Genomic DNA, 19077 nt, shown 5'->3' with positions numbered 1-19077 from the left:
CAATATCATATCTCCCATTTCACCTTCATCTGCATCCTGTTACATTCCTGTAGTATTGCATGCAAGTTCACCTCCCTTATATAGACCTTCTATACACTCCTTCCTTCTTTCAGCTTTCCCTTCTGGGCTGAGAACTGTTTTCCATCTAAGCTCTTGATATTCACACTGTTGTTTCTCTTTTTCTTCAAAGACCTCTTTGATTTTCCTGTATGCAGTTCGTCTTTCTTTAGTGATATATGCTTCTAAATCCTTATATTTCTCCTCTAGCCATTTCTGCTTAACCATTCTGCATTTCCTGTCAATCTCATTTTTTAGATATCTACATGGTGTGTAAAGGCAATGAAGTGCTCCATTGACAGGTGCCACTTGTGACATTAGCGAGCCTGCCTACGATCTTGAATGGCCTTTCCAATGTCCAAGGACCATCAAGGTACTGTCTTCTGTTGAGGTGGGCCCAAGGTACAGGGGGCCACTAAATCAGCTGGCAAAATAATGGCTGAAGTTTAATTCTGGACTGCCTCGTTGCTATCTCCATGCGGCAGGGAGCCAACGTTGACAGCAGAGGTGAAATCATCCCAATCAGCACTGTGTAGTGTTCATCTGGGCAGGTGTCCGAAGGGGTGAACTGAGGGAGGGACAGGAAGATCTGGAAGTGGTCACTACCACACAGGTCTTCATAGACCCTGCAGTGGATGGCTGGGAGAAGACAAGGGCTGCAAAGGGGGCCAAGAAGGTTCTGCGTGCTACACTGAAGTGTGTGAAGGTGCCGGTATTCAAGAGATGAAGGTCATGTTGTTTCAGTAAATTTGCGAGGTCTTTACTGCAGACAGTGACCATGGTTCCACCCTACAAAAGGTTATGGGCATAACAGCCACAGCCTCCAAAGGTGTATTAAGAAGCATGGGTTCACTATATAGAGTATCTAGAACAAGTGCGAACTCCACCCGTCACCCTTTCATAGGCAGCTCGGTTCTTATAATATTCTCAGTATCCACAAAGGGCTGGGGTCTGCATTGCTGGAAACCATGTCTCCTGAAGGGCAATACAAAAGGCAGGTGAAATTCTGAAAAGATGTGGCTCTGCCAGGTTGTGGAAAAAAACAGCTACAATTCCACTGGAGAATAATGTTGTCAACGTACAGTAAGGGCACAAAGGTATCAAAGAACAGGTTATGCCTTACGGGGTCACCTACTGCCTCTGGTTTAGGGGTTATGGCATCAAAATACATACACAGGTTCCAGGTTCCATTGTGATGAAAACTGAGGCCTCAGGAGATGTCGGAATCTCCGCCTTGGCTACAGGAGTGGAACAGGTGGGATCTGGTGGCATGGAGCCACCAGAATGTCCTCCTCCTTGGAGGACTTTTTAATATATATATATCCTCTCCGCAGAGCATTTTGATGATTGTGAGGGCTTCTCTGAATTAGTCCCACATAAAGATGATAATTGCAAAGCCCTGTACCATCAGCCTGTGGCTCTTTCAGCCACGGGTGGATGTCCGGTTATACACTGGCAGAAACTTTGAAAAAAAGTGTCCTGAGAAACACTTTCTTGGCAAGAGGAACCAAAGGAAGTGATTTGTCTCCAGCTGGGAGGTGGGAACCAGTGTCGTTGGTGAGTGGGAAGCCATTGTTTACGAAGTAAGTATAGTGAAAGCAGCAAGAATGGAGCCCCAACCATCATGGGGGCAGGTATGGTTGAAGTGCTCTCTCTCTCTCTCTCTCTCTCTCTCTCTCTCTCTCTCTCTCTCTCTGGATAACAGTGCAATCTGGTGAGCAGGTAAAATGGTGTTTTCCACAGTAGATGCAGTTGGGAGGAAGTGCACAGGAAGCGTTCACAAGCAGCGCTCATCCACAATCTCTACAGTTGGGGCTAGCACTGCAACACCAAGATATGTGCCTAAATTTTTAGCACTTGAAGTACCACATACGGAAAGGGGGGAGGGGGAGGAGAGGGGAAGACAACATACAGTGTTTCACATCACGCATCGGTTTACCATCACCTGACCTATTCAGGCAAGATCAAGACACTGGTAGCAACCGTATTGTCCTCTGGTCCCGTATGTACACGGCAGACAAAAAGTACACCCCATCGTTCCAAGTTGGTGTGTCGCTCATTGTCAGATTGTGAAAGCAGGCCTCCGTGTGAAAATCATGTCCTGAACTAAATTTAGACTGTCATGGGGAGTGACAGTCACCGGTATTTCACACAGCTTGTTACAAGTGATCAGTGCCCGTAACTGAGCAGGGGATGCCGATTTGATCGAAACTGACCCACTTTTCACTTTAGAGATGGCTGCCACTTCTCTAAACTTGTGCCTTGTGGGGTAGTAGGAACATACCACAAATTTAAAAAAAAAAAAAAAAAAAGTTTCCCTAAACTTGTCTTCTAAGTTCTCCACAACATGGGCTTTGTGGCCAAGAGGGAATCACCATCAGTCCTTGTACAAATCAAGTTTTGCGGGGAATATTGTTTTGCTTGCCGGTTAGTCCTACTTTCCTCCCAAGGCACAGCCAGGAAAGGGAGCATTTCAGGCTCATATCTCTCTGCATTGAAAGAGAACTGTCCTTTCATACAGACTGCTGTGGTCATATGGCCACCAGTCGGAGATAACTTCATCCACTTCATTTGCAGCTGATCTTCTGTGGTGTCACCCACTCTGAACAGAGCTCTCCCCATGGGAACCACCCGGCCTCAGCAATGGCTATTTGGCCAGTTATCCGTTGCTCAGAGACCCCATGCCCCAGTCACGATGGGCATATACTCCTTGGCAAACATGGGGAATTTTCAGCTCAGGCACAAACAGTGTGATCCTTGCATGGTCAGGGGGCTACCACCATGTAGAACTTAACGACCCTCCCCCCCCCCCCCCCTCCCCGACAACGGGATGGCTACTGTGCTGGATATTTGGAGCAGATATAGACTCAGATCACAATATAGTAGGATGAAGAGTAGGCTGAAGTTCAAGACATTAGCCAGGAAGAATCAATACGCTAAGAAGTGGGATACGGAAGTTCTAAGGAATGACGAGATACGTTTGAAGTTCTCTAACGCTATAGATACAGCAATAAGGAATAGCGCGGAAGGCAACACAGTTGAAGAGGAATGGACGTCTCTAAAAAGGGCCATCACAGAAGTTGGGAAGGAAAACATAGGTACAAAGAAGGTAGCTGCGAAGAAACTATGGGTAACAGAAGAAATACTTCAGTTGATTGATGAAAGGAGGAAGTACAAACATGTTCCGGGAAAATCAGGAATACAGAAATACAAGTCACTGAGGAATGAAATAAATAGGAACAGGGAAGCTAAGACGAAATGGCTGCAGGAAAAATGTGAAGACATCGAAAAAGATATGATTGTCGGAAGGACAGACTCAGCATACAGGAAAGTCAAAACAACCTTTGGTGACATTAAAAGCAACAGTGGTAACATTAAGAGTGCAACGGGAATTGCACTGTTAAATGCAGAGGAGAGAGCAGATAGGTGGAAAGGATACATTGAAAGCCTCTATGAGGGTGAAGATTTGTCTGATGTGATAGAAGAAGAAACAGGAATCGATTTAGAAGAGATAGGGGACCCAGTATTAGAATCGGAATATAAAAGAGCTTTGGAGGACTTACGGTCAAATAAGGCAGAAGGGATAGATAACATTCCATCAGAATTTCTAAAATCATTAAGGGAAGTGGCAACAAAACGACTATTCACGTTGGTGTGTAGAATATGTGAGTCTGGCGACATACCATCTGACTTTCGGAAAAGCATCATCCACACAATTCCGAAGACGGCAAGAGCTGACAAGTGCGAGAATTATCGCACAATCAGCTTGACATCTCGTGCATCGAAGCTGCTTACAAGAATAATACACAGAAGAATGGAAAAGAGAATTGAGAATGCGCTAGGTGACGATCAGTTTGGCTTTAGGAAAAGTAAAGGCACGAGAGAGGCAATTCTGAAGTTATGGCTAATAATGGAAGCAAGGCTAAAGAAAAATCAAAGACACGTTCATAGGATTTGTCGACCTAGAAAAAGCGTTCGACAATATAAAATGGTGCAAGCTGTTCAAGATTCTGAAAAAAGTAGGGTTAGCTATAGGGAGAGATGGGTCATATACAATATGTACAACAACCAAGAGGGAATAATAAGAGTGGACGATCAAGAACGAAGTGCTCGTATTAAGAAGGGAGTAAGACAAGGCTGTAGCCTTTCGCCCCTACTCTTCAATCTGTACATCGAGGAAGCAATGATGGAAATAAAAGAAAGGTTCAGGAGTGGAATTAAAATACAAGGTGAAAGGATATCAATGATACGATTCGCTGATGACATTGCTATCCTGAGTGAAAGTGAAGAAGAATTAAATGATCTGCTCAATGGAATGAACAGTCTAATGAGTACACAGTATGGTTTAAGAGTAAATCGGAGAAAGACGAAGGTAATGAGAAGTAGTAGAAATGAGAACAGCGAGAAACTTAACATCAGGATTGATGGTCACGAAGTCAACGAAGTTAAGGAATTCTGCTATCTAGGCAGTAAAATAACCAATGACAGACGGAGCAAGGAGGACATCAAAAGCAGACTCGCTATGGCAAAAAAGGCATTTCTGGCCAAGAGAAGTCTACTAATATCAAATGCCGGCCTTAATTTGAGGAAGAAATTTCTGAGCATGTACATCTGGAGTACAGCATTGTGTGGTGGTGAAACATGGACTGTGAGAAAACCGGAGCAGAAGAGTATCGAAGCATTTGAGATGGGGTGCTATAGACGAATGTTCTATGCAGAATCGGAGAGGAAAGGAATATGTGGAAAACACTAATAAGGAGAAGGGACAGGATGATAGGACATCTGCTAAGACATGAGGGAATGACTTCCATGGTACTAGAGGGAGCTGTGGAGGGCAAAAACTGTAGAGGAAGACAGAGATTGGAATATGTCAAGCAAATAATTGAGGACGTAGGTTGCAAGTGCTTCTCTGAGATGAAGAGGTTAGCACAGGAAAGGAATTCGTGGCGGGCCGCATCAAACCAGTCAGTAGACTGATGACAAAAAAAAGGAACAATTCAATTTAATAGCTAATGATTTGAGTTTCATACATCTGTCTAGCCTGTCATTTGCCAGTTTATTATCATTTGGATCATCGAATTTATCCATTTCATCCATAACAACACTCTAAATAATTCTAGCTTTGTTCTTGAAATTTTGAATTTTTGTCAGTGGTACACTGTTTTTGCTTTTTTGATGACACATTGAAAAATTTAGCAATATTACTTGTAGTGAATATTTAAATCTTGGCTGGAAGTAGTCCTTCATATTAAATCTAGATCTCTTCCTAGTACAATATGTTTTTATCTCAGGTGTTAATCACACTTTTTCGTGGCTATCATTGCAAATGTCCCTGACCCACTGTGTACGAAAACTGTATTCACAGTGTTTCAAAAATATTTTTTGGACATAAATAAATTCCTCACCTATTGTGTGTGCCTGGAAACCTACTTCCCATTTTTCATTCTTTAAATTCTGTATGAATAGTGCAAATGAATCAGCATTTACAATTTTTTGAAATTTTACTTTTCATGTCTTTGTTAAACCTGATTGATGGGGATGCTTTATTGCTGTCATCATTGGACCATCATGGTCAGATAAACCAATGATTTTGGGCTCACATCTATTTCATTAAATACAGTCAGATTTAGAAATAAATCGCGGATCACTGTTGCACTGTGGCTGCCTTGTTGGAAAAGTTAACTGTGGTGATCAGTCCAAAGCTGGACATTAGTAACCCTAGGTAGCCTCAATCAGAACTAAGCAAGATGAAACCTATGTTGAAATCTTCACATAAAATCACTTAACAGTTATTTCAATTAAGTATTATTAGCATCCACAATTGTGTTATTACATTTGTTCATGTTTCCAACTCTATCACTAAAGTGCAGCAAACAGATAGCTTTTCAATGCAATATTCACTGAGCTCTATGGCCTGGGACACTTTTAATACTACACCTACAGAATGTGATAGTAACTTGTATCCATCTTGGTACATCTGTTCAATTTCTATGACTTTCAGATGATGGTCTATCATGCACAGCATATTCTTAGATTTGTCGACATCCTATATTAATATAAGTACCTCATTTCTCTTATTGAAAAAGCTTTTTATGTTTTGTCGGAAAAGTTCAAATGTATGAGAGGCACTCAGCTAACAATACAACACTTTTTTAACGAAAGAAGGTTGGTTTTTTCAGGATTCCAATACACCATATTATCCCCCACTCTACTTGGCTACAAAACCCTATTTTTCAACATAATCTCCATTCAACACGGTGGCTTCACACCAACTTACTGGGAGGACCCTTATCCCCGCATGGTATTGCTCTATTAGTCCACATTGGAGCCATGTCTACCTGTGTACTGCTTCCCATGAGTGCATTTTTAATTGGGTCAAACAGATGAAAGAGGGAAGGTGCAAGATTTGGGCTGTAGAGTGGATGAGGAAGAACAGTCTAATGAAGTTCAGTGAGTTCCTTCTGGGTGTGCATACTTGCGTGAGTCATTGCTTTGTCATGGAGGAGGAGTTTGTTCATTCTAATTTCTGTGGTGATGAAAATGATGGAGTCACTTCTTCAGTTTCCCGAGGGTAGCACAATACACTTCAGAGGTGATTGTTGCACAATGAGGAAGGACATCAAATTGAGTAACTCCTTCAGAGTCTCAGAAGACCATTGCCATGACTTTACTAGCTGAGGATGTGGCTTTAACTTTCTGTTCGGAGGAAAGATGGTGTAGTGCCGCTCCATGGATTGCAGTTTTGCTTTCGATATGAACTGAGGAACCCATGTTTCATTTCTTGCCATGATATTCAACAAAAACATCAAGAAACTCTGCACAGGTGGTCTTTCATTACTTTTTATGTCTTCTGTTAGGTGGCAAGGAATCCAGTTTGCACGCACCTTTGAGTACCCCAATGGGGACGAGTGTGTCAGCACTACCAACAGAGACATCCAGTTGTGCAGCAATGTGTTTGATCGTGATCAGTTGATCACCTCAAATTCCAACATGGGAGGAATCACAGGCGTGTGGGGCCGGCCGGCACGCAAGATATCATATCGGTTCTGCAACCTTGTTGCAATGATGACAGATGCTTTGCTCAATGACTCACCATGTTTTTGTTCACTACCAGGTCTCTGTAGACATTCTGCAAGTGCCTATGAATATCTGTGCTGCTCTGGTTTTCTGCCTAAAGAAACTCAATGACAGCTCTCTGCTTGGAATGCACTTCTTTTACAGGTGCCATTTTGAAGGCTACATATAATGCCACCACTTACAGAAACCTCACACAACTACAGCGGTGAAACAAGAACATTCCACAATGTCCTATGACAAATTCCACAGTTTTTTCAACATAAACTGGCCGAGAAAGAGAATGTGTTGCATTACTTATTGAATGCTCCTTGTACTATGATTGTTAACGTGTCCATGCTGCCAATTTTTATATATCCATTTATTGTACCAAGTTTGATTATAATTAGTTGGCAGCTCTGTCTTTTGCAAATTTTTTTTCCTAGAAACGTCTGTTGAAAGCATTGGAAATCACAATGACTGGACCAACAGCATTCTGGTTACACCAAATGCTTCTGGAAATTAGTCTTGCAAGTAATCATTTACCTCAAACACTCATCTAGACCATGCCATTAGCGGTGTAACTATGTGAGGAGGCAACACATGGATCATGTTCACGCATGTTTGCTCCAGTCTGATGAGTGACTCATGAAGCTCGTCATTTACATGCTCAATCGAATGCTTCATTCAGAGTTTGTTAAATATATTCCAATGAGGGACATAATTTTTACAGTTATATGAGCAGGGTGTATACAATCTGGGACAACCAGGAAAAACCCGGGAATTTTTTCATCTGGGAGAAAACAGGGAAAAACCCGGGAATTTTTTAGAATCCTGGGAATTTTTCATTGGTTTAGTTTTCAGTTCCTCCCCCCATGAACCATGGACCTTGCCATTGGTGAGGAGGCTTCCGTTGCCTCAGCGATACAGATAGCCGTACCATAGGTGCAACCACAACGGAGGGGTATCTGTTGAGAGGCCAGACAAACATGTGGTTCCTGAAGAGGGGCAACAGCCTTTTCAGTAGTTGCAGGAGCAACAGTCTGGATGCTTGACTGATCCAGCCATCTAACACTAACCAAAACGGCCTTGCTGTGCTTGTACTCCGATCGGCTGAAACTACAGCCGTAATTTTTCGCATGGCCATGCAGCTTTACTGTATGGTTGAATTATGATGGTGTCCTCTTCGGTAAAATATTCTGAAGGTAAAATAGTCCCCTATTCAGATCTCCGGGTGTGGACTACTCAGGAGGACGTTGTTATCAGGAGAAAGAAAATTGGCGTTCTACGGATCAGAACGTGGAATGTCAGATCCCTTAATCGGGCATGTAGGTTAGAAAATTTAAAAATGGAAATGGCTAGGTTAAAGTTAGATATAGTGTGAATTAGTGAAGTTTGGTGGCAGGAGGAACAAGACTTCTGGTCAGGTGAATACAGGGTTATAAATACAAAATCAAATAGGGGTAATGCAGGAGTAGGTTTCATAATGAATAGGGAAATAGGAATGCCGGTAAGCTATTACAAACAGCACAGTGAACGCATTATTCTGGCCAAGATGGATACGAAGCCCACACCAGCCACAATAGTACAAGTTTATATGCCAACTAGCTCTGCAAATGACAAGAGATTGATGAAATGTATGATAAAATAAATTATTCAGATAGTAAAAGGAGATGAAAATTTAATTGACATGGGCGACTGAAAACTCGACAGTAGGAAAAGGAAGAGAAGGAAACGAAGTAGGTGAATACGTGACGGGAGTAAGGAATGAAAAGGAAGCCACCTGGAAGAATTTTGCACAGAGCATAACTTAATCATAGCTAACACTTGGTTCAAGAATCATAAAAGAAGGTTGTATATATGGAAGAAGCCTGGAGATACTGGAAGGTATAAGATAGATTATATAATGGTAAGACAGAGATTCAGGAACCAGTTTTTAAATTGTAAGACATTTCCAGGGGCAGATGTGGACTCTGACCACAAGCTATTGGTTATGAACTATGGATTAAAACTGAAGAAATTGGAGAAAGATGGCAAATTAGAAGAGATGAGACCTGGATAAACTGAAAGAACCAGAGGTTGTAGAGAGCTTCAGGGAGAGCATTAGGGAACGATTGACAAGAACGGGGGAAAGAAATACAGTAGAAGAAGAATGGGTAGCTTTGAGAGATGAAATAGTGAAGGCAGCAGAGGATCAAGTAGGTAAAAAGATGAGGGCTAATAGAAATCCTGGGGTGACAGAAGATAGACTGAATTTAATTGATGAAGCAGGCAAAAAGGAATACAAACGTCTCAAAAATGAGATCGACAGGAAGTACAAAATGGCTAAACAGGGATGGCTAAAGGAGAAATGTAAGTATGTAGTGGCACATATCACCAAGGGTAAGATAGATACTGCCAACAGGAAAATTAAAGAGACCTTTGGAGAAAGGAGAACCACTTGCATGACCTTTGATGGAAACCCAGTTCTAAGCAAACAAGGGAAAGCAGAAAGGTGGAAGTAGTATAGAGAGGGTCTATACAAGGGCGATGTTCTTGAGGACAATATTATAAAAATGGAAGAGAATGTAGATGAAGATGAAATGGGAGATATGATACTGCGTGAAAAGTTTGACAGAGCACTGAAAGACCTGAGTCGAAACAAGGCTCCTGGAATAGACAACATTCCATTGGAACTACTGACGGCCTTTGGAGAGCCAGTCCTGACAAAACTGTACTATCTGGTGACCAAGATGTATGAGACAGGGGAAATACCCTCAGACTTCAAGAAGAATATAATAATTCCAATCCCAAAGAAAGCAGGTGTTGACAGATGTCAAAATTACTGAACTGTCAGTTTAATAAGCCATAGCTGCAAAATACTAACATGAATTCTTTACATACAAATGGAAAAACTGGTAGAAGCCAACTTCGGGGAAGATCAGTTTGGATTCCGCAGAAATGTTGGAACACGTGAGACAATACTGACCCTACGACTTGTCTTAAATAGATTAAGAAAAGGCAAACCTACATTTCTAGCATTTGTAGACTTAGAGAAAGCTTTTGACAATGTTGAGTGGAATACTCTCTTTCAAATTCTGAAGGTGGTAGGAGTAAAATAAAGGGAGCGAAAGGCTATTTACAATTTGTACAGAAACCAGATGGCAGTTACAAGAGTCAAGGGGCATGAAAGAGAAGCAGGGGTTGGGAAGGGAGTGAGACAGGGTCGTAGCCTATTCCCGATGTTATTCAATCTGTATATTGAACAAGCAGTAAAGGAAACAAAAGAAAAATACGGAGTAGGTATTAAAATCCATGGAGAAGAAATAAAAACTTTGAGGTTCACCATTGACATTGTAATTCTGTCAGAGACAGCAAAGGACTTGGAAGAGCAGCTGAATGGAATGGACAGTGTCTTGAAAGGAGGATATAAGATGAACATCAACAAAAGCAAAACGAGGATAATGGAATGTATTCGAATTAAATCGGGTGATGCTGTAGGAATTAGATTAGGAAATGAGACACTTAAAGTAGTAAATGAGTTTTGCTGTTTGGGGAGCAAAATAACTGATGATGGTCGAAGCAGGGATGATATAAGATGTAGACTGGTGATGGCAAGGAAAGCTTTTCTGAAGAAGAGAATTTTTTTTGCATCGAGTATAGATGTAAGTGTCAAGAAGTCGTTTCTGTAAGTATTTGTATGGAGTGCAGCCATGTATGGAAGTGAAACATGGGCGATAAATAGTTTAGACAAGAAGAGAATAGAAGCTTTCGAAATGTGGTGCTACAGAAGAATGCTGAAGATTAGATGTGTAGATCACATAACCAATGAGGAGGTATTTATTAGAATTGGAGAGAAGAGAAATTTGTGGCACAACTTGACTAGATGAAGGGATCGGTTGGTAGGGCATATTCTGTGGCATCAAGGATCACCAATTTAGTATTGGAGGGCAGCGTGGAGGGTAAAAATCGTAGAGGGAGACCAAGGGATGAGTACACTTAACAGATTCAGAAGGATGTAGGTTGCAGTAGGTACTGGGAGATGAAGAAGCTTACACAGGATAGAAAAGCATGGAGAGCTGCATCAGACCAGTCTCTGGACTGAAGACCACAACAACAACAACAGTTTTCAGTAAAATTTTTGTAATTTTGACCAATAAGAACCAATACTCTAACAAAGGTTATTACTCTATCTCACTACTGCAGAATAATACTGCAGCAATAAAACATGAACAAGAGAAAAAAAAAACGAAAATAAAACTTAAGTTGCAAAGTAAATGCACCATATACAACAACAAAACACATTACTCAAACAAGCATCTGTCAATAACAAAATGTGTCAAAGGCTTCAGGTAGACTATACAATGCTGCATAACAACAAATTGTCTCTGATGAGCATGACTTCACAACTGTTTACATTAGATTCGTTTGAGCAGTTGAGACGCATATGAGTAGTACCTTCTCCTGCTTCTGGCTACAGAAGTGTTGCTGTTAGTTGTATAAGCTAAGGTGACCATATTTTTGGAAGCTGAAGCTGGTACCAACATGGGTGCCCATCTTACAGGGAGGCTGTGCCCCCCCTCCCCCCTTTCAGAAGTTGGATGGTGTGTGTGTGTGTGTGTGTGTGTGTGTGTGTTTAGGGAGAGAGAGAGAGAGAGAGAGAGAGAGAGAGAGAGAGAGAGAGAGAGAGAGAGAGAAGCCCCCCATGCAAACTATGATAAGGGCATCCTTGACAAGAAAATAGAGCATGCAAATGAACTCGTAGTTGGCATAAAAAGTGGAAAGAATTTTAGAGAGAGTACAACATAGGTTCATTCCTGCACAAGATAGCAACTCTTATCAAGGAGCATTTACTGGGACTGGACGGTGAGCACTAATTTAAAATAAAATTTTCCTTCAATATAAAAAAAAAGCAATCTAAAATGGATAAGGAACCTATCTTCCATCAATTTAGAATTCTGTAATTTGTCAGATTCAAATGCTGACTTGTTAACTGTGATGTGTGACAGATTTTTGGATATCTTGTCAAGAGGTCTCGCTTAGCAGAATAAGCGATGAAATTTCTAATGCCTGTAGATTCGATACTTAAGTGTAAATCAGGGTTTTCAACATTGGTGTTCCTGAAGAAATAAATAGGCCCCTATAAACCGATTGGAAACTGAACCAGTCCTAAGGATAAAGATAACATCTTTTGAACCGAATTTGGCGTTCATAGTTAAAAATAAACTGCTACATACTTCTCACTAATAGAGTACAGCTAAAGTTATACAACTATGAAACTGTAATTATTATTTTGTTGTTGAAAGTTGATGCTTGAAGTACATTGAATGCTGGGCAGACTTTAGAAAGTGTTTTAATTTGCTTCATTATCAGCCAGACAAGAATTTTAGCTTTTTGTTTCCTGTAAGTACTGTTGGGGTCTTGGTGGCATCATTAGATACGTTAATTGTGCCAGTTGTGCTCATTTTCTCATTGTTGCCAACATGATTAGATCTAACAATTTTTGCATTATAGCTGCCTGACAAAGTGTTGTTACAATAACAAGTTGAATTTTATTTCATGTTCTTTGCTACTTACCAGTACTGTATATGAAAATAACACTCTCTGTAATGCCAAATCACTTTTTTTTTAAAAAAAAAGTTCACTTGCGCGGGCTGTGGGGGAGAAGAGGCAATGCAGTAGGGTAGGGCTGACAACGTTTCCTCATGGAGAGCTCACGCACTTCAGGCGTGTATCTCCTCTGTGCCAAGACTGTATTCTCACAAGTGTTGGCATCAGTGTGGCAAGGCAGGAGAAGAACTAATGGTGGGGGTGGTAGCTCTTTCAAATGTTCTACTGTATACCAAAAAAGAATTTTCAGAGATTCAGTGGGGGGGGGGGGGGGGGAGCAGGTCAACCTCTGCTTTAAGACAACTCTGTTTCCATTACCATTAGCGAAACAATGCACACATTTTTCTTCCAAAACTAAAATATTTGTGTGTGCATTTTTGTTGTCTTACTTTATTCCAAGCGCGAAAATAAAAAATTTTGTTTCAACATGTCCAGATGACTTCCATACCTGTTCCTGATGTCCAAAACCTGTAAATCACACATATTTGCTATGAATGTTTTCGTATCTAGCTTTATGCAGAAACTCGCTAACTCACAGTTGGCACCATTGGCCAGTTCGTTCGTACGAAATAACTCTTAGTTGATAGGCAATGTGTTAAGCTCTAAAATCTGGCACTATGTAACTTGATGTCGCTCTTATGATTCGTATTACATAGCTTTTTATCAGGGGACCTAGAAAAAAAACTTTACTTAAAATTTAGCTGGTGAAATTTGGACTGCTGTACAAACTTTCATGGAACATAGCTAAGAACCCTTCTCATTAAACCAATTGTCAAATAAAAAAAACTGCACTAAAATCAGACCTTTCGTTTGGAAGTTGTGATGCCACTGACATATAAACACAGCTCTGACATCCATGTGTCACTTCCAATGGGAAGAGCCCATTTCGATTTGCGTGGGTGTGTCATATATCACAATAGAAAAAAATTGTTGCACTCAGAAGCGATCCATAGCAGTTGAGGGTTAATTAAAAGCGGAGTTACCACACTGTTTGTGACACTGAAATTTGAATTATCAGGGCTACCGCTAGGAAACTCCAGCTCAGTAATACCAACTTCAGCACAATTATTATTGAAGGTCTCAATCTTGAATGCATCAGTAGACAGATGATGATGATGATGATGATTGGTATGTGGGGCACTCAACTGCGAGGTTATCAGTGCCCATACAAATTCCCAACCACTGCTCAGCCCAATTTCGCCACTTTCACGAATGATGATGAAATGATGAAGACAACGCCCAGTCATCTCGAGGCTGGGGAATATCCCTAACCCTGCCGGGAATCGAACCTGGGACCTCGTGCTCGGGAAGCGAGAACGTGACCACGAGACCACAAGCTGCGCACGCATCAGCAGACAGGTCATGTAAATGCATTTTATAATGTGGTATGTTAGGTTCGGGATATGATATGGAAAGTTAACTTGTTGAAACATCCCATGACCGAGACTTAGATTAGATTAGTAAAAACCAGAACATTAAGGTGTCCCGGCTGAATCCGGGTCGGACAGGGGGGGACAGCTCCAAAAACCGGAACTGGCACACAGCAAAACAGATCAGGGCTATGATTGATGTGTTCAGTTGGGAAATACTGGGGCATGCAATCTATTCTCCAGACGTGGCTCCATTCAATTATCATCTATTTGTATTACTAGGACACGCTCTCACTGAACAACAATTCAATTCATATGAAAATGTAGTGTACGGAAATAGCTCTCGGACTGGTTTGCTTCAAAAGAATAACTGTTTTTTTGGCGTGACATTCACAGCCTGCCGTAGAGGTGGGAGAAATGTATAAATAGCGATGGAGATTATGTTGAATAAAATATTGTTTATCAGTTTCAAACAACAGACGTGTAATTGTTGCAACCAAATTCCAGTTTCATACTTCTACACCTGTTAAGTATATAACTTTTTTGTCCCTGGTATTCTGACTATCACCATTTGACCCTTAATAACTGTGAACACACACGCTAACATTTCTACAGCTGCAGATGCACTGAAACCAAACTTGTAATTAACTGTGACTTTTACAGCAGCTTTTTACTCACTAAAATACAAAAAAAATTAGTGATACTTGCAATGTTTAGACCATCAGCATTGGTAACAATGAAATCTAAGCAAAAATTACCTGCTAGCACCACATATAGACTGTAATGGTTATGAAGTAAATGAAACACTACATGTAAAATTTGTTGGTTCCAGTTGTAGTCAACTGATAATCAACATGCTCAATGATTAGCATGTTTTGCTCTTAGGAGTGTCTCTCATTCTGTTGGCCTAAAGATAAGGTTATTGGTTTATTTTGCATGTTTTTGCTCCCTGTCGTGTCATGGAATTTGGTTTTGTGACCTTGTAGTACTTTAGTAAATGAAGTAGTTCTACTTATTCAGGAAAAGTGAGCAGCGATAATATTGTGTAAAGCAGATAAGAGTGCATGTTGCTAGAGATTTATTACAAAACTTTTCTTTCTTACACTTACTTGAATTACAGTACTCCTAAATGGTTTGTGCCTCCTTAATGGTTTTTGTTGCTGATAATAAAAATCTGTTTCAGCTAACTATGATTTGCACAATCACCACACAAGGCACAAAAATAATTTTCATGTAGACTTTGTCTCCCAATTTGGGGGCCAAAGTGGAGGGTATTTACTCTGGTGGGAAAGTATTCAACAATCTCCCACCCAACATAAACCAAGAAATTTGGAATCGTAATCTTTTCAGAAGATAATAAAAAATATACCCCATTAGACAGTCTTATCAGATTATTTAGATTCAATGATTGAAAATGCCTGTTAGCTCTGAGCCAAGTAACAGTGTTCATTTTAAAACTGCATAAAAAATAATAATGAACTTTAAACTGCCCTCTGTAGTTACTAATTTCCTCGAAAAATACCAATGTAATCAAATGAATATACCAGCAAAAGAGAAACAGCACCTATTTAATACAATTGAGGGACTAACATCTTTTTTTTAGATTAGTAGTCATCTTATAATTTACAACAGTGCCCATCATGCATCATGTCCGAAGACACCTCTGTGCAGAGGGAGTTAGGGGTGGGTAGAGGGGAGTTTGTAAGGGATTACTTTTCTTATGCATGGGAGCAGAGAGAGGGCAACCACTTTCCCTGTTGCAGGCCTTGCAAAGTGTTGCAGCAGACAACAATGAATAAAACTGTATCACCACTGAAGTTGCCCCCTTTACAGTCAGGAGGAGAGCTTGTACCACTGGTCTGTGCTGTTCATTGCAAGCAGTCTTGTGAAAGACAAAATTTCACTGGCTGCCAGGATTTAGTAGATAGGGGAAATTTGTAACTGGACTGCCTTCCACTGTGTCTTGCACTACATGTTACATTCAGCTGGTGAGAATACAAAACTATTAAGTGCCACAATGATAGTTTATTGTTAATACAGTGTACACTTTAAGTCTCTGAGAGTTGCTTCACTTTTTATTAATGTTTATCTTTTACTTGTGCAGCATCACCAATGGTACCATGTGGGCATACAGCCCCCCCACCTTCGCAGTAAGATGGTGTAAGGCTGTTGCACTGAACAAGATTATGTTGAAAACTCAGGTCTTGTAGCCAGAAGATTGGGGAATAGTGTAGTGTACTGGAATCCAGAATAAAACCAACGTGCTTTCAGAAAAAAATAGGTTTATCACTTATTGAATGCTGCTGAATTCGAGGCATCTAACCATTTCCAATTTGAACATACATGTGTAAAATATGGTTTCTGTAAGTCAATTTTCTGACACTCTTGTATGGTTCATCTGCTAACATCCCTTCTTTCATAAAGAGAGAGATATTAGGTGAAATATATTTAATATGAATTTTTCCCTCTGCATTTTAGAAGCCATTAGCCTTCCCTCAAGTTTGTGTGTTTTTGTTTCTTTCATAAAGAAGATAATTCATTGTTGCATGACACTGACATTATTCTCCAAACCTCCAGATTTTTAATATTCATAAGCAGTGTTAACAGTAGAAATTCATAGATGGATAATGCATAAAACAAAGGAAAGGCAACCACACAACTATAGCTGATTGATGTGTGGCACATCGAAACGAAACAGAAACAGTATTTTACTAGCTTTCCAGCTCTTTCTCTTTCTCTACACACACACACACACACACACACACACACACACACACGACTATAGGCTGCTGCTGTTCCATTTTTCTGTGGCATGCATCAGTCAGCTATAGATGAGTGGTTGCCTTGACATTATTTCACTTACTGAGAAACTATTTATGCTTACCTGCTGGACAAAAGCGACCCTCAGGACCGTCAAAAATGGCAAGATTTCGTTTAACAGGCACTGTATCATCACGCAGTGTCAGGTGTGGTGGTTGGTCACCTTCATGATTAGTTCCAGTCAGAGCTACTGATGTTAGCAAGTCAAAACTCACTTCACCGTCTGGTTTAGGGTACTCCACAGGCTTGCATTCTGAAGCTGGTTTCAGTCGTTTCCAGTCAGGATCTTAAAAGAAAAAGATCAATTTTATCATTTTGTTCAGCTTAGTTATGTGAAAGAAAGTGAGGATTATACCAATGGAAAAGTCAGGGAGGAATATAGTGACATCTAAGGGGATACAAAATCATTAAACACATAGAATCAACAACACTGAGCAGCAGACAGATATCTAGGAGATAATAAACTGCTTTCCAAAAAACACACTTTTTTTGTCTCATACTGCTGAGGATCAAGGGGTAAATTATGAACTTGGTAGTTGGCATGGAAGGCTGGAGCAGGAGGTGGAGTGGAGAGAGTGAGGAGCCCTTAACTTTCCAACCCCTCGGCCCCTCCTGCCCCGACCACCGCTCACAGCAGCAGACAGGTAGCTGCTCCATAGCTGCTCCCTCTCCCTCTCACCCCAATCAGGATTAGCTGTTTATTGTCCTTTTCTTTTATGTATGGTTCAATGCCTGTTCTATTAACTGAGTACAGATCTATCCCTACATTACTAAAGAGTAAGAAGTGTTGTCTCAAGTCATAGTATTTGTACATACAAGTGTGTAGATGCAAAAAAAATTCATGCATAAGTTAATGGGATTACTCAATTTCAGCAAAATACCTGTAAGGATACTACAATTAGATGTAGATAGAATGATAATACTATTTAACAAGCAACACAAAGCTGCTGCACTGAACAAGATTATGTTGAAAACTAAGGTTTTGTAGCCAAAAGAGTGAGGAATAGTATAGTATACTGGAATCCTCACCATAACACCAACCTGTTTTCAGAAAAAACAGGTTCATTACTCGGGGCACAATATAACAGAAAAAATTTAATCCATTGGAATGAGAGGAGAGGAAACAAGGATAATCAGAAATTTATCACAGTAATTGGCATACTTGGCCATTTTACATTTTTATTTAAAGGAGCCATACATAAATGTTAAATATTCATAAAAATTCTAATACAAAAAAAATTACACACCAGAAGGAATTATCTGAATGGGATGAAAATCAGTAGATGTGATGCACAAGAATAGACAAACAAATGAGCACAATTTCAGAAACATTGGATGATTTATTCAAGAGAAAGAGCTTCACAGATTGAGTTATGCGTTGGTACACCTCTGGTTCTTATGCAAGAAGTTATTCAGCCTGGCACTGATTGACGGAGTTGTTGAATGTCCTTTCATGGTAAGCTATCCTAGGCTTACATTTCAGCAAGATAATGTCTGCCTGCAACCAGTGAGAGTTTCTACTGCTTGTCTTCGTGCTTTCAAAACCCTACCTTGGCCAGCAAGGTCACTGGATCACTCCCAATTAAGAAAATTTGGAGCATTATGGGCCGGGCCTTCCAACCATCACAGGATTATGATGATCAAACACACCACTCTGATAGCAATTGGCATGATATCCCACAGGAGGACAACCCACAACTCTATCAACCAATGCCAAGCTGAATAAAAGCTTGCCTAAGGACTATAGGTGGGCCAACACATAACTGACTTGCTTAATTCGTGAAGCTCTTTCTCTCGAATAAACGATCCAACATTTCCGAAATTATAATATTGTATTTGCCTATACACGTTCATCACATCTAACAATTTCCATCCCCTTTGGATAACTCCTTCATGGTGCATTTTATTTATTTATTTTAGGATGTATGAACAAAAACACACACAACAATTTTATAACTGAATATCCAGGTCTCTTAGGTTGTCCACAGAATGTGGCATCACCAAATGCAGTTCACCGAGTCCATAGGAAGTTTTCATAATAAACACTCTTCACTTAGGTGCACGCCAGGGTATTTTTAAATCCCCATTCGTACAAACAAATTTTTCTAACAATATCAATTATGGTGTTCCTTTTTCTACTGTATTTTTGAACTGGCTCTTAAAAGTAAGCCAATTCTTTCAGAAAAAT

The 19077-nt window shown here is 40.4% G+C and overlaps 1 protein-coding gene across 1 annotated transcript in view; it reads right to left on the bottom strand.

The window, feature by feature from the left end:
* LOC126281184 (electron transfer flavoprotein-ubiquinone oxidoreductase, mitochondrial) overlaps positions 1-19077 on the bottom strand; it is a 111186-nt gene that overhangs the window by 23338 nt on the left and 68771 nt on the right. Inside the window, exon 10 of the mRNA XM_049979884.1 lies at positions 16954-17175. Coding sequence (XP_049835841.1) covers positions 16954-17175 — 222 coding nt within the window. The remainder of the gene's footprint in view (positions 1-16953; positions 17176-19077) is intronic.

This window comes from Schistocerca gregaria, chromosome 7 (assembly GCF_023897955.1).
Source record: "Schistocerca gregaria isolate iqSchGreg1 chromosome 7, iqSchGreg1.2, whole genome shotgun sequence".
Classification (NCBI taxonomy): Eukaryota; Metazoa; Arthropoda; class Insecta; order Orthoptera; family Acrididae; genus Schistocerca; species Schistocerca gregaria.
The sequence above is the reverse complement of the archived record's forward strand: the minus strand, read 5'-3'. Positions and strand labels throughout refer to the sequence as shown.